At 40.5% G+C, this 16,126-nt stretch overlaps 1 protein-coding gene and 1 long non-coding RNA gene across 2 annotated transcripts in view; one reads left to right on the top strand and one right to left on the bottom strand.

The window, feature by feature from the left end:
• The window catches only part of LOC308485552, a 190,600-nt gene extending 186,117 nt beyond the window's left edge, over nucleotides 1-4,483 (top strand). The window contains exon 2 of the long non-coding RNA XR_013990605.1: nucleotides 1,285-4,483. This is a non-coding gene — a long non-coding RNA (uncharacterized lncRNA). The remainder of the gene's footprint in view (nucleotides 1-1,284) is intronic.
• A 1,186-nt stretch (nucleotides 4,484-5,669) lies between these two features.
• GATB (glutamyl-tRNA amidotransferase subunit B) overlaps nucleotides 5,670-16,126 on the bottom strand; it is a 38,601-nt gene continuing 28,144 nt past the window's right edge. The window contains exons 10-13 of the mRNA XM_081021377.1: nucleotides 14,712-14,845; nucleotides 14,017-14,095; nucleotides 10,219-10,353; nucleotides 5,670-6,605 (exon numbers count right to left, since the gene is read on the bottom strand). Coding sequence (XP_080877503.1) covers nucleotides 6,480-6,605; nucleotides 10,219-10,353; nucleotides 14,017-14,095; nucleotides 14,712-14,845 — 474 coding nt within the window. The 3' untranslated portion in view covers nucleotides 5,670-6,479. The remainder of the gene's footprint in view (nucleotides 6,606-10,218; nucleotides 10,354-14,016; nucleotides 14,096-14,711; nucleotides 14,846-16,126) is intronic.

Here is a 16,126-nt window from a genome sequence, read left to right as displayed (position 1 = left end):
TTCATGTCAAAAAGCACCCAAATCTTTTTTTAAAAAAACAACCACCCCTCCAAACATCTCTGAAATTGAGTGCTGCAGTCTTCTGGTGTAATTATCCGAGCCATGATTATAGCACTAATTCAAGCTGTAGTGTTGTAATTATTCCTATATAAATGCCATCTCAGGGAAAGTGAAAATTGCATCTTGCTTAATGTGGCTTTGGATTGCTTTGCATAAGTAAGCTATTTGGAATAATTTAGTGATGGGTACTAGCCCAAAAAGGCATTTAGAAAGCAAGCTAGCCCTAAAATACTTCTGCAGCGGGAATAGTTAACAGCTTTCCTTAAGTCGGCTCAAATTAAGCATTTTGCTGATTTGACTACCATTCTACTAGGGTTTGTTGTGCATATGTTAAAGTGACTGGATCTTTGTGGCCATTGATTTAACACTCACATGAGGCCTCTGTGTTCAGGCTTGGCTTTAAAACAACAACAACACTTTTAGTCTTAAGTAGAATATATTCCATTGCCCTGTCTCTACAGTTCTCTCTATGCATCTGATGAAGTACATTCTTCCCACAATTGACAGCTCATGCCACCGTCACGTTATCTGTCGTTAAGGTGCCACAGCTACTCTAATTAGTTGGACTATGTGAAAGCTGACTTTTTTAAACACTGACAAATTCTACTCCTTGCAGAATACAGGAATGTTAACCCAAAGATGCTGTATGCAGAGAAACTAATTTTTTTTTAATCATTCTTTGGTTTTCCAAGAGCACTTTGGGTGCATTTTAACCAAACATAGATTTACCAAGCTAAATTTTTTTCACACCCAAAAACATATTTTTAAGACCCCTCACTGAAGAAATTTGCAAAAATTAAGTTTCATCCCCTAAAATGACACACCCTACTGCCTCTCAGCAATCTTACAATATTATAGGAGGAAAAAAAGTAAGTCTCTAATGTGCTTCCTGCATTTGCACCAAGATTAGTGTGTGGCATACTACGGTCTATCTGCTGCTACAATGTAATTTTTAATATACTTATAATATTCTTTACAGACCTTATCTCCTTAATTGTAGAAAATGAGGAGGACTATACTCTCAATTTTTGTGGGTTTCATTTGTGTGTTTTCTTCCAGCTTATTTATTTGCAGCACAAAAAGACTTTAATACAATGAATCTGAACTCAGTTGTCTTTAGTTTCTCTATTCTAAGCACTTTAAAGACATTTCCCTACATCACAAAGCAACTTATGAATATACTGCTCCTCAACCTGCTGCTACATCAACTACTGTTCTCTAGAGTCTCCCTGTTGCATAGGTTCAAACATATCTGGATATATCCTTTCACAGTTCTCTGCATCCCACCCTCCAATTAATGATTTCTACAAAACAAAATACATTCTCTGGCCCACCAACACCACCTATGGCCCATGCCTATTCCTGGCAAGAAGCCATGCAAAATATAGTAGGTTGTTTCCAGGCTTTTAAGGTAAGGCCGAAGTTATCACAAGACAGCTATATGTTTTCTTCTCTATGCCTCTTCATTACAAGGCAAATTATAGCATCTCACCCCAGTTGCAATTCCTGTGTCATCTTTCAAGGGCAGCCTTGCATCCAACATATTACTGTGGCAAGCTCTCATGCCTCTAAAAGGGGACAGAGCTTACACAGCTAAGAAAATGTATTCCTGGATACTCACACTTTGTCCAGGAGAACTGTCAGGCTCCAAACCTGTTCGCCTTTAAAAACAAACAGGACAATGATCAAGATTGGTGGGATTACTCCTTCTTGTCTTGACTCAGTGTCAGTTTTTCATCCACTTGCTGCTGCTTCCAGAATACCTGTGGGTACCTAGTTAATAAAATGTAGAGCTGGATGCTTCTAATTCATTGATAAAAAGTTAAAGGTACCCCTGACCGTTAGGTCCGGTCACGGACGACTCTGGGGTTGCGCGCTCATCTCGCTCTATAGGCCGAGCGAGCCAGTGTTTGTCCAGCAGACAGCTTCCGGGTCATGTGGCCAGCATGACTAAGCCACTTCTGGTGAACCAGAGCAGCACATGGAAACGCCGTTTACCTTCCCGCCGGAGCAGTACTTATTTATCTACTTGCACTTTGACGTGCCTTTGAACTGCTAGGTGGGCAGGAACTGGGACCAAACAACGGGAGCCCACCCCGTCGTGGGGATTTGAACCACCAACCTTCTGATCGGCAAGTCCTAGGCTTTGTGGTTTAACCCACAGTGCCACCCGCGTCCCTCTAATTCATTGATACCATACTTAAATTTGGATTGATTTTCTCCAGAAACTACGCAACAATGTTAAACTGCAATGCCAATAAACCAGAGCCTTTCAGAACACTTCAGGTCAGTTTCTTATAGTACTGAAGTAGTCTTTCTACTAACTTACTGTTGACTTAGGTGAGATAGAAAAGATACAAGCCATTAGAGTCTTGTCTAGAGTCCCCTAGCTATAATTTAATCTATGATATTAGAGCCGCAGAGAGCACCAACTCAATCATCAGTGAGATAGTATCTTTGTTAATTTCAGAAGCAGATTACCCATTAAGTTCACTAATACCACCTTCACAGTAATGAGTCCCACAGCTAGGCCACAATTTGCAGGGGAAGAAGTTTAGTGAGGATACTATATCCAAGCATGTTTGCTCAGCTATCGCTTCAGTAGCTTTTCTAAAAAGGGGAGGCTGAATGTTAGTCTTTAACTAAGAATAATACAGCCAATTATACACACCTGTATCCACTGTCTCCTTTCTAGGGAAGTTAGCTGCATGTTTAGTTATACAGGAATAAGTATTACAAAGTATTATTACTTTTATTACTAATGGATAAAGCAGCATCCTTCTGAAGAACCCATTTATGATAGAGGATTGTTTCCCTCAAGAATTAATGCTGTTAAATGACCTTTGCTAAAATCCACTTCTGCTAGACTTGACAAGGCATGATGTATGCACATCATGCAGGCACATCATGCCTATGCTAACTTTCCAGAACCCCAAACATACTCTTGAAATAGTAGATTTTTACAGCTGCAAAAAAAGTGGTTCTTTCCAAAGCTCCTACTACCGTGGACACTGTATTTACAATGTGGTGTCTATGGCAGTTAAGCACATGGTATCCTTGTAATAAGGTCAGTAACCTCTACAAGATTTAGTTACACAATTGGGAACCAGGGTGATGGTACGAGATTGGAACTAGCTCGAGGTACAATAACTCCTGGAACTTGTAAAACAGCATTCCAAGCAAGCACTTCCTCTACACAAAGTTGATGGCCAGCACTTCAGTTTCTGGTCAAACACCAAACAAGAAAAACAACAAAGCGACATGTTTAATTCTTAGCTTTTTAAAAAACCTGGTTGCTTGTTAACTACGCTATCTTTTTCCACAGATTTTGACAGACAAAAAGAGGCTTATGAATCTTACTGGTTGCTTTTGGTAGAAGAGTTGATGCTGAAGTTCAGTTTCAATTCTAATAACTTGTTTCAAATTATTCTTATACTGTATAGCCAAAGCACCTATTGTCAGAGTTGTATTGAAAATGGTAATTCAAACACTAAAATCTGGCAAATCTATCTATCCATGATTGATTGAATGCATAGTGTTGTTAGGTTTTGATACCATGCATAATATTCCTAATTCATTGCTACTCTCATATAGGAATGTTCAGATAGTTACTGATACCTGAAAAGAGCCTTCTGCCTAGGATGGAGATACATATTCAGATGTACATCTGAATCACCTACCCAACACAGAAGCCTGCTAGTATACATAGGGCACACTGGATGATGGTTTCCATCAGTTTTATTCAAAACAGTACAAAATACCTACAGGGACAGACAGGTGTTCTATAGAACAGAATAGTACCTAGTTTTTATTAAAAAATAAGACACAAAAGGCTTTGTCTTCAACTTGGTAAGTGTTATGGTTTCTCTAATTTTGACACTGTGATGCCCTATTATAACTAGCCAGTATGGTGTAGACACAGCATGAAAATGGCTATATAATAGGTAAAAGGTAAATGACCCCTGGACAGTTAAGTCCAGTCAAAGGCGACTGGGGTACGGGCTATATAATATAAGACAACAAAGAGGAGTCTGGTATTATGAGTCAAATGAGGTTTTATATCACCTATGATTGTCGACATAAATGACCACTCCACTGTGCTTTTCTTTCTCATACATTTGATCTGGAATTTAATTGCCACTATCTTTGTTTTGAGCGTGTTGTTTTATAACCCCTGTTACAGCTACTGTATGGACCTATATACCTGCAACTGAGGAAAACACGCTATGCGTCTAGCAAAGAATGCAGCAGAATTTAGTCTATGAAAGCTTATGCCGTAACATTTGTTTGTCTTTTTAAGGTGCCACAAGACTTTGTTTTTTGCTGCACATGAACCGCTCTGGAAATTGTATAAACCACACACTGTTAATTGAAATGTAATGTGAACCAAGAGACATTAAAACACAAAGCTTTCTTTGCAGAAGTGTCTTCTACAATTTCCATTCTCATTACTTTGGGTTCCCACTTTGGCAGCAATTGATGGATTATAAACTCATGTCCACTGTCAGGTCATCACCATCACAACTAATGCTTCTACCTTAAGGCAGTGACCAGACTGTGCTGAATTCTGAGGACAACGGTGAAATGGTGAATGGGTGTACATTGCCCCTATAACTTGCATTTGGTGTTCTTACCTTTTGGAAGCATTCGTCTGTTGGATCTCATCTTTCATGTGTGATTACTCACTTAAGCTTACATCTCAGCTGAACCAATATAGAACAAAAAGGCAACCGCAAAAGGCACTATGGGCCACCTGCTATTACAAAAACATATAATTCCAAACCATAAGCAACATCTGTTGCTTATAATACTTGACTTCACGGAGCCATGCATCTCTGTGATACGAACGCAGCCTTTGACAACCCACTTTTTAAAAAGTGTTGAAGGTGGTTTAATTCTCCCCAGCAAAAATAAGTCCATTTAAATGTTACTTTTTTATTGCTGATAAATAGTTATTCTTATGTACAAATGTTAAAATCTTCATTACTCTAGTGTCTTGAAATGCCAGGCTATTTTCTTTAGATATTGGGGAAAACCTGCAGTCCCTGAAATTTGTTTGAAGAGCATCATTTTGGCTTCAAAAGCAAAACAATTTTACTCTAGGTTGAAGCCTGGAGTAAGGGGTCATTAAGGAGGACTTAGCTTAAAATTCCAGAAACAGGCAGCTGAGCTGCTTGGCAGTTATCCCTCCCCACCCAAATATATAGAACTGTGATCATTCTAAACACAAGAGATTGCCAATTTCCCCCCCTTTTTAATAAGGTTCTTCATTTTGTTTATTTTCTAAATCAGAAGAACTGACCACCTCATTCTATAGTTGTTTGTGGAGCTACAGGCAGCCCTGTTTAGGGAAGTTTTTAATGTTTGATGTTTTATTCTGTTGAATACTCTGTTGGGAGCCGCCCAGAGTGGTTGGGGAAACCCAGCCAGATGGGTGGGGTATAAATAATAAATTATTACTATTATTACTATTATTATTATTGAAAATTACATTGGAATGAAAAGAGTTCTTCCTCAGAGAGGGCATAGTTTATTACAGTCAAAAATAACGCCCCCCCCCAATAAAACGAAGTTTGAAGACATGTCTGGTCTGCTTAATGAAACATCAATACTGAAATAATGCCTTTAATATATTATTTACATTCCCTTACTCCTATAAAAGGCTTGCTTTTGAACAACTGTCCATACAAACAATTGTGGGTTTTAAGTCTCTTGAGTACTTTACAAACTTAGGAATGCTCTGCTTTTATCACCAAGAAAATACCTTAAGAAGTATTTAAGCTACTTCTGAAAAATATTACTAATAAATTGGAAGAAAGAGTTCATTATATGTTTCAAAACCAGAAGCTTTCATACAAAAAACTTGCACATTATACCATTTGAATTCTTTCTTTGCATACCTTATGTTCCAGTTTGACAGCAACCTTTTTCAGCAGGGGCCCGGTCCACTGTCCCTCAGACCTTGTGGGGGGCCGGACTTTATTTTGAAAAAAAATAATGAACGAACTCCTATGCCCCACAAATAACCCAGGGATGCATTTTAAATAAAAGCACACATTCTACTTATGTAAAAACTCCAGGCAGGTCCCACAAATAACCCAGAGATGCATTTTAAATAAAAGGACACAATTCTACTCATGTCAAAACACGCTGATTCCTGGGCTGTCCGTGGGCTGGATTGAGAAAGCGATTGGGCCGCATCCGGCCCACAGGCCTTAGGTTGCCTACCCCTGCTTAAGAGGATGATGGCCTGAGTAAAGCTGAAAAACTGCACAAAGTGGCTGCAGTTAACTTGATACAGTAAGCAAGAAGTGAATGAAGTCAGTACAATGGCTTGATTGTGAAAGATAGAAGTATCAAGTAATTACCACTCTGATAACAGCAGCGAATATCAGATATGGAATTTTCACTGCAGGCTCCTACGATAGCAGCTTCTCTAGTATTTGTTTCACCAGGACAGGGTCTGAGCGTCCTCTTGTTGTTCTTTGAACCTGTCCAATAAGCTTATTCAGTGCTTTTTTGTTGCCCTTCTTTATGTCTTCCACCTTGAAAGAAAAATTACAAAACAAAACTCAATTCTGAGCAACATCAAACTAAAGCAAAAACACACCGAAGAGACTTGCTGCTAAATCCTAGTCTTCACAACCAGAGAAGCCAGAGCAAACCTTGAGAACTGGCAGGTTATATTCTGCTCTTGATGTGCCATCATAAAACGTGACAGTTTAGCAACCCAGAAGCTTAGAATGATTTTATTTCATTACCGTAATATTAAATAGTACAATTCTTGTGTCCTTTCTCACATTTCTATAGAGCAAACTTAAGGTCCACCTGGATTTAAAGATTCTACATTTGCAAAGCAAGGTTGTTGTGCAGCACAAAATGGCAAGCTAAGCTGGACTTTCCTTTTTTGTTAACAGCAAGCTTGGTGTAGAGAGCATGCATTGTGAAATTAGATTGTTGCACCGATCAGTCTTCACCACTAATGAGGTGAAGGAACATTACAGCACTCTACAGCAGGCTTCTAATGGAGTCAGTTACAAGAGGCAGTGCATAACTTTCCGTTAGTTGGGCCAACAAGTTATCTCACCAGTAGAGCAGATATTTCTCCATTAACTTTTTTCCCCCAGATATATACATGGTGTTTTTCAAGAGCAGTAAGTGATTTCACAGATTTAAAAATACACACTAACCCATGTATGTTGTTTGTTTGTTCGTTTCTGAATTCTGAAACAAGTTGAGCGCCTAGAAATTTAACAGTATCCCAGAAGGAGGTATGATTGGCTTGAACCCTGAACAGGAGCACTGCTGCTAAGGCAGATATGGGGGACTTTTGGCTCTTCAGATGATGTGGGCCTGCAGCTCCCATCATCCCTGACCATTGGCTGTGCTGACTGGAGCTGATAGGAATTGGAATCCATCATCCTCTGGAGGACCACATGTTCCCTAGGCCTGAACTAGAGAGTCGGGATGTGCTTTTACCATTTTACTACAGGCCCCACTCGTTTGAAAGGAAGCTCTCAACACTAAAAGAGCAGCAATGAAAGTCTTGGAAAGAATAAAGCAGGTCTGTAGAACCTGCTACTGTTTTGTCAACCACAGCCCACCAGCCATGTACTGTGATCCGCCAAAAGAAATCACAGCCTTTCCTAGTCTTGTAAGCGAAGACAAGAGTCCTATAAACCCACTAGCTGAGATGCATTTGGCTTGGTGGGTCATATGAATCCCACTTCTGCATCAGAGCAATGGTTCCTTTAGTCCAGCGGTTCTCAACCTGTGGGTCCCCAGATGTTGTTGGACTACAACTCCCATCATCCCTGAGCTCTGGCCTTGTTAGCTAGGGGTGATGGGAGTTGTAGTTCAACAACATCTGGGAACCCACAGGTTGAGAAAGGCTGCTTTAGTCCATCAGCTTGTTGATGGCAGTGGCCACCCAGATCTTCTGGGTAGCCCACAAGCACAACATGAAGGCAACAGCCTTCTCATTGTTCCCCAGCAGCTGGTATTCAGTAGCATCCTGACTCTGAACTTGGAAGCTGCAAGCAGACATCGTAACTAGTACCACTGGACTGGATTGAAGGGAAGCAGTGCATTCAGAACTTGCATCCTACTTTTAGGCTGAACAGGGAGTAATCTTTGGACTAAGAAGAAAAAATGCAGCTACTGAATCTCACAACTATACACTAATTCAAGGTGTGATGGGGTAGAGCTGCCCTGTGGACACTGGTTTCATTGCTTACCTGGGCAAGGGCGCCGACAGGGCTGTATGGTGGCACGGGGACAGCCACTAATCTTGGGCAACCTCCTATCTAGGGTAAGTAGCAGCAGTGCCTGTGGCAGGAGAGGAGCTCCAGGGCCAGACCTAAACACACCACTACTGAGTGTTAGCCAGCACTTGAATTAGTGTGTAGTACTATGAGATATGGCATCTGCTTTGTGGCTCTAACGCTTGCACAGCTTCTGGCAACACCCAGACACTTTTCAGATGACTTATGGGACTTATTATTATGCTTAACTGAGAAGCGGTCTTTCAAAACCATTCAGAATGTAAGGTATTCTTTCACTCTTCCAGTTAAAAGCTCTTATTATTAAAGCAAGATACCTGTTCTGTCAACAAGTGTAACCAAAGCTGAAGGGCTTATTCAAATAATTCTATAAACAATACAGTTATTGCCACAGTATTGGAAAACCAAGTAAGTTCTCTTCAGGTAATGCTTGCTTGCTGAGGGGAAAATCTAATTTTCCCAGCACCCAAAACATAGCTTTCTGTTGCTGGGGCAAAATAACATATTTCCTCAGGGCTAGCACTGCAGTTTCTAATCTGATTGCCAAAGCCACAGAGGAGGTGGTTGCAGATTTATAGCACATAGAAGGTTGCTGGATGGTCCCAGTGGCATTAGTGATACGACACAACTCTCCCTATCCTGTTTTGTGACTCTAAAATAAACATTGCTTCAAAATCACTTACAGGGGCTACGTGGCAGTATGTATCAAAAAGGGTCTTTCACCATCCCCTACTTCTATTCCCAAACATCCAGCTATGTCCTGCCGTTTTGTGGCATGATTGGTTTGCTCTTGAAACTCAATAGTTCTCTCTCTGCAAAAAGACTATGGTCCCAGCGGTGGGTGTTTTGTCTATTATACAGGAATTGGACACAGTCTTACTTGTCCTGGAAAAGGGCTTGCAGGATTATCCTGTTGATATTGAAGTTGTGGCAAATACTTCGATTAGTTATCTGGAAAAAGTCCTAACTCATACATAAGATCTCATGGTAGTGTGAGCATAGTGTCACCAATTTAAATAGTGTCTTATTGTTTAGAAAAGCGGAATCAAAACAGGCTTTGATTTTTCATGCCCGCCTCCACTAGAATACTAGTTAAAGAATTAAATACTCAAAATCCATGTTGTTACTGAAACAAAAAACACTTGTGCTCCTTGATCTGTTCTAATGCTCAGACTGTCTCTGCTTGCGCTTCAGTACCAGCTGGAAAATACAGAGGCACTTTCATCAGCCACTGCAAATTAGTTAGCACGATGAAGGTCAGACAGACCTAGCACACGCTCATTTTATTTATCAAAAGCTCTCTGCAAAGCTGTTAGCCTCCACTGAAGAGCTATGGGCGTGGGTAGCATTTTTCCCGATAGATGTTAGCATTTTCCCTACTGCATATGTAACCAGACAACATTTTACTTAACGTTAAGCCATTCATTGCTGCTTTGCCAATCTGTGCTCTAGAGAGAACGCAAAAGCACTTACTCTTTATAAAGCTAATTCTGGATCTTTGGAAGGATTTCTTTTAATTTGCAAGGATTTTTTTAATAAAAAAAATTAACTGTAAAATTAGAAGCTTCAGGTGGAGATATTTTCTACTTTGCTCCTATTATTCCATGCAAACGCTATTTTGCAAGCATACAGTCTATACAGAATATTCACGTTAGTGTAGAGTACCTGGAGTCAAGGGGACATGGATTTAAGTTGCCATCTCCTGCAGCCACTTCATGTGTCACAATGCAATTTCCCTCCCATTTTATCAGAAGAGTTTCCAAACAAAAGGGCAACATGAAAGGAAGGTGGCAATTTAAATCTTTTATCTCCACCACCCACCCTGAAGAGTCAAAGTCTCTTGTTCCCAATTTCCCAGGGTTGCTATCAATATCACCTCTTTCTGATGGGCTCCCATCACAGTCTGACAGATGCACTCAAGCTCATTCTGATCCTGCAACAGTTCAAGCTTCTCTTCTTTAACAATCAGAGATGGAGTCTTCCCTTCCCCCTTCCACATCACTTCCAACACCTGCAGCATCAAGATAAAGGAAAATCAGCACTTGAAACATGTCTCTCAGAAGGCAAGGATGACGTTTGCAATAAGAAGGAGGCAAAGACGTATTAACGGGCATAATGACTCCCATTCTGACACAAAATCAGAAATCAATCTACTGATGACAACCCATATCTAGATGTGCAAAGCATGTAAAGTTTCCTACTTCTCAGGTAAGTTTCCTTTAGAAAAATCATGATCGCCTCTTTCTGGACTCACATTTCTAGTTCTCTTAGAAAGCAGGGTAATATTTAGTCTCATGTGCCAAGCAGGTATTTTTTAATTGTGGCACAGGTATGCAAGGCTATGTCACAATCCTACTGAGAAGGTATTTTTGGTGACCCTTGTCCAATCATAAAAAAGCATCATTAGAAGAGTCCCATTGTCCCACATGCCTGAACACAAACACCTCTACACTTTAGGGTCTACGGTATCCAGTACTACTGTAGTTACTGCCCAAAACAGTAACGCTAGGCTGAACGAATACTTCTCCTGGCTCCTAATGCTGTTCGCAGGCTCCACATAATAAAGCATCTCACATTTGGGCTTATCACAGTTCAATAATGTGCCACAATAAAATGTCTATTGATCAGGCTTGGTGGAAAATCTCTCTCATATTTTCTTCCTTTATCAGGGATAATACATGTCCATTCTTTAAGTCTGTAAAATGCAGCATCTTCCTTTTGGTTAAAAAAAGGGGGCTCTTAGTGGAAGTCCGCTCTCAAATGTACTGTACAAAGTCAAGATTACTAATGCAGACTGGTTATAACTAACTGGTGTGTACAAGTGTGTGTCTAATACTATGGATTGAATACATATTCCAGGTATTTTTTTTTTATCTCTTTCCCTGCCCCTCAATGCTTGCTCATCTGCGTACCATGATGATTTTGACCATAACTGTGAATACCATACTGGGTTGGGACTGTGTAGCTGGTAATATTTATTAAGGGTGTGATCTTTGCATATGCACACCATCTGAACCCTATCTGTTATTCCATGGAGTATGGATAAATGAAATTGCAAAATGAGATTTAGTTGAGATTCCTGCATTGCAGGGGACACTTTGCTAGATGACCCTCAGCGTCTCTTCCAACTCTCCAATTCTATGATTCTGAATTTCCCGTAGAGTTACCATTTAACCAGGCAACTGTTACTCTGCTGACTGTCAGTGGGAGAAAAAGGAGTTTAGCTACATAAAGGCAGGTCATAGACCACAGAGGTGTGGAAGGTTATAGTGCAGAACCCTGTGGCAGCTCTAGCCCAGTTATCCATCACTGTGAAGCACAGCTGGATGAACTTAAGTGTCTGTCTGGAATAATTATTAGTTAAAGTTACAGTGCTTTGTAGTTGGGCTCTGATACCTTGGAAAAAACCCTAGAGAATGGGGCTATTTATAAAAAAGCAATTTCTTTGGGCAGTCATTTTCTGTATTCCCTCTGCTCTTATTTCAGAGATGGAGGCAGCGAGAGAGAGAGAGAGAGCGCGCAGAAGGAGAGAAAGAGACCTTTTAAAACAGCTGCTTCTGCTCGTTCCTGCACTGAAGACATAATTGCATGTTTGGGCAATTGCAATCTGCCAATGCAGAAATGACTGTCATGTTGGAAATTCCATGTTACTAATTCACCAAAGCTAAGAAAATGGAAGTGCTTTTTAATGTAACGCTCCCTAGCACAATTAGCATTGCTTTACACAAAACAAGATTAAAACAAGATGGGGGAGAACTAACAAAGTTACAAATCTTCTGCCACAACGGATGAAATTTCTCCCAGGGCTACAAGATCACCTGGTCCAAAGTAACGGTGCAGGTATGTGGCAAACTACACACTGACACTATTTGAGCGCCTCTTCAAATTAATCTGCCCTGTACCAAGTCTTCAAGCTGTTAACTTGCAGTTGCATTTGTTTGGTCGGAGGCCACAAAATTTTCAATAAGAAAGCAATCCCATGTAGCCACTGTGCAACTTGGTCTCATTCCTTAGACAGTCAAGGCATGTGATGGTGTTAAATATATTTAAGTAAGCATATCAGAATCTTTTGCAGGGAAGAGATAGGATAAAGACCCTGTGTTCATCAGGGTTGACAATATATAGTATGCGACTAGATGGACCACTGACATTACTCAGTGTGAGGCACTTCTCTATCTTTAAAAGCTGGGATTTGTGCAGCTTCCCAGTCAGAGCTCTTAATCAAGGAAAACACGTCTCACCTGAAAGGTTCTGTTGTGTAGCTATGAATTAATTGGCTATACAGTAAGCAAACAAACTCACACCTGGAAAGATTCTCTGGTTGCTGTGTGCATAGGTTTGGAAAAAGATTTGTTTGGGAGTGCTGCAATTACACAATGCAGCCATATTTCCTCCTCTCATGGCCACAGAACATACCATTTCTAATAAGGCTCACAGCCCTTCACAATTTGAGCTTCCTGATCTGCAGAAAGCATAAACAACAACAACAACAAAAACAGAAACAGCAGCAGCAGCAGCAGCAGCAGCAGCAGCAGCAGCAGCAATAACCCTGCTGGAAGCTTCCAACAATGTGTACATGTGTTGCCTGTGTGCGTGTGTCTCAGTTTGCCTAGCCCATCAGTGCTGCAGTTCAATCACCCCACTCTCAAATGCAGCAATTCATTCACTGTTGTGTGCGTGTATATAGCTATTTGTGCCCTCAGGCCATCCAATCTCCCTGCCTACTGCTGAGAATCGTTAGAAACATTTGTTATTCTTCAGACATCTAGCCCATCAATGTCCTCTTCTAAATGTAGCAAGGATGCTGTTTTTCACAGGATTAACCAATAATAGCCAAACAATGACATTGTTAGTTGGTGTCTTAATTATATTGGTTATTAGATTGCATTTGTGAAACCTACCCTGGATTTGAGGTGGGTATAAATCTTGAATAAGTTATTAATTTAAAGACACAGAGAATACGAGTTCTGTTACAAACAGATGAAAGCTAAACAGTCCTCCCCCAACAGGTAAAAGGTAAAGGTAAAGGACCCCTGGATGCTTAAGTCCAGTCAAAGACAACTATGGGGTGCGGCACTCATCTCGCTTTCAGGCTGAGGGAACCAGTGCTTGTCCACCAACAGCTTTCCAGGCCATGTGGCCAGCATGACTAAACCACTTCTGGTGCAATGGAACACCATGATGGAAGCCAGAGCACACGGAAAAACAGTTTACCTTCCCTTTGAATTGTGCTCGGAAACGTAGCTAAACAAGCCAAACACACACACATGCTGTATAAAAATGTTTAAATTATTAGCTTTACATCATTCATTTATTAATTACAATTATATCCCATCCCACCTCCCAAAGGAGGGTTACAAACAACAAACCACAAAATAATGAAAAGTTATTTACAAAACATTTTGAAGAAGCTTGCATATCTCTTATATGGGACTGAGGCTTAGAGTACACATGGTAATGATCCTGTATAGTTTTCTCCACGTCCAAACCCCATCAATAATTTATTTTCACTTAAAGTGGCCTCTGAGGCTACAGTTTCCAATAGTAAACTAGCATTAGGGGAATATGAACTCTGGCAGCTTTTCAGCTCTAAAATGTGTCCTTCCCCCCATGCCAGCCATTTTGCGAGCCATGGAGAAAAACAAAAGGCAATGTTAAAAAGAGGAATGCTCACTTGTTTGGCTGCCGAGGAAGAAATCGTTCCGCTTTCCAGAAGGTTCAGAAGTTCAGCCAAAAGAAGAGGACTGACTGGACTAGACCACATAAAATGAATTGAAATAAGCAGAGATGCAGAAATACAGCACAAGCTACTCATCACATTTAATATGGTTGTATCAAAGTTGGGATGTGCAGAAAACCATCTGAGCAAAAGGCTCCAACTGTTTTGCCTGGGTTGTACATTAGGTTTCCCCATGACCATCCTAATCCAGTTCTGTTCATGCAATTTTAAACAGGAGGAGATGTGCTAGTTGCAAATGGGAACACACATCCCACTGAGAGTACTGTAGTGCTGGCTGACATCTGTAGTCATTTGCACATTCTAATGGATGTTCACCCTCTTTTCTTCGCTGTTCACCTATATCTTGCAAAATACTTTTCTCCTTCACCCAATGATCTCACCCCTCTTCCTTTTGCAAATTAGTAGAATCAGATAAAGAAGGTTCAGTATGATTTTTATGCATCAGTTGAACAACAGTAACTACTATGTAAGAAACTGAACCTTGAAGGTTACTGTGGCATCCTTAATCACTGAACAGTTTATTCAGATGCCCATGTGGTAACAGAGGACTACATTATTTACCATTATCGAAGACTAATATTTGTGTACATATTTGCTTGCGCAAAAGTATAAACATTAAAAAGCCTCACCTTTCCTTTACTTCAAGGTTATAGTGTTTTAAATAGCCAAGAATATCTTTTATAATCCAGCCAACGACCTTTTTGTGAGCCATTCCTGTTGCATTCACCACAGCTTCAAAAAATTCTACTAATCCATCTTCATTCTGCTCAGAGACAAAATGGTGTGTTAAGATGGCAGCAGCCGAACCAGCTATCCATACCACCAGAAAACCAAAACCAAAAAATAAAAACTCATATCCATGAGCTTTCGGGTCTTATCACATGTGGAATATTCTTAACCTCTTGGCTTCTCAGCTATTCGCAACAGTCAATTGATCAACATGACTCAAGTTAACTTCACAATGCTTCCAAAAACTGCCACTGCATGAGTATTCAATAGAATAGCAAGATAGGCATGACTTTAGCCTCTCCACTGCTAGTTTTGCAGAAATTGTATACCCTTATAATTCATGAAGTTTTTTGCTTGTGTGTGTATGTTTTCACAGTTAGGCTGCTCTTTTTAGTGTTCTGAGACCACCAAATACATACACAATCAGAATGGCACGACCCACCCTGAAAGCATACCATAGTTTTTCTTCCCTTCCCTGTGAAATCTGATGACATCACAGAAGCACGTGAGCACTCACATTATAAGGGAGTGTCCCAAGGGAGAGATGTGTAAACAGGTGGTAAAAATTTGTATCTATGTCACTAGGCAGTTAAAGAAAGGCACTGGTGTTGAGTCTAGTGGGGAAGGAGGAGCTTGGCAAAACTCCTGTTAACCCAGTATGAAAGATCAGCCAGGACTCGCCCTGCTTACTGTCCAATTTCATAATACTCTATACTGATGCTTTCTAAAATGGCTGAAATAGATATGGCTACAACAGCCCATCCAACATCTGAACCAGAACTGGCACATACAGTCAGAATCAATTTCAGACAAACACAAAGCAAGAGGAAAACACACAACTCTATAATCTTTAAACAGATTATATAGAGACCCGGTAATTAAAGGCAGATCAGCAAGCATCATTAGTCACAATGTAAATGCTTCTGTCAAATGCGAGTGTGTGTTTTAAGTTGAATCAAAACTCCTCCTGAGTGACAAGCCGAATCCTTGCCTTCTAGTTTTTGCAGTTTTTGTATTGCAAGCAAGACTCGAGCAGTCGTTTGCTTCCAGACAGCTTTTACTGCCGGAAAGTTGATCAAAATGCATGGCAGACTCAAACCAGCACTCACTCAGCACAGAAGGCTGGAGTAATCCTATGACTCACAGGAGGAATATTTTTCTCTCAGACAGTTTGTCAGCTTAGGGAATAAGCTCACACACAAGGCAACCCTTGAACGGAACTTGCTTATATCCAGTGCCAAGTGAAATCGTCTCCAAAATCCTAACCCTTATCCAGTCCCATTCAGTTCAAAGCAAGTTTGTCAGCAGATTCAAT

Source organism: Podarcis pityusensis, assembly GCF_964106645.2.
Source record: "Podarcis pityusensis genome assembly, chromosome: 9".
Taxonomy (NCBI): Eukaryota; Metazoa; Chordata; class Lepidosauria; order Squamata; family Lacertidae; genus Podarcis; species Podarcis pityusensis.
This window is presented reverse-complemented; position numbering and strand designations above follow the sequence as displayed.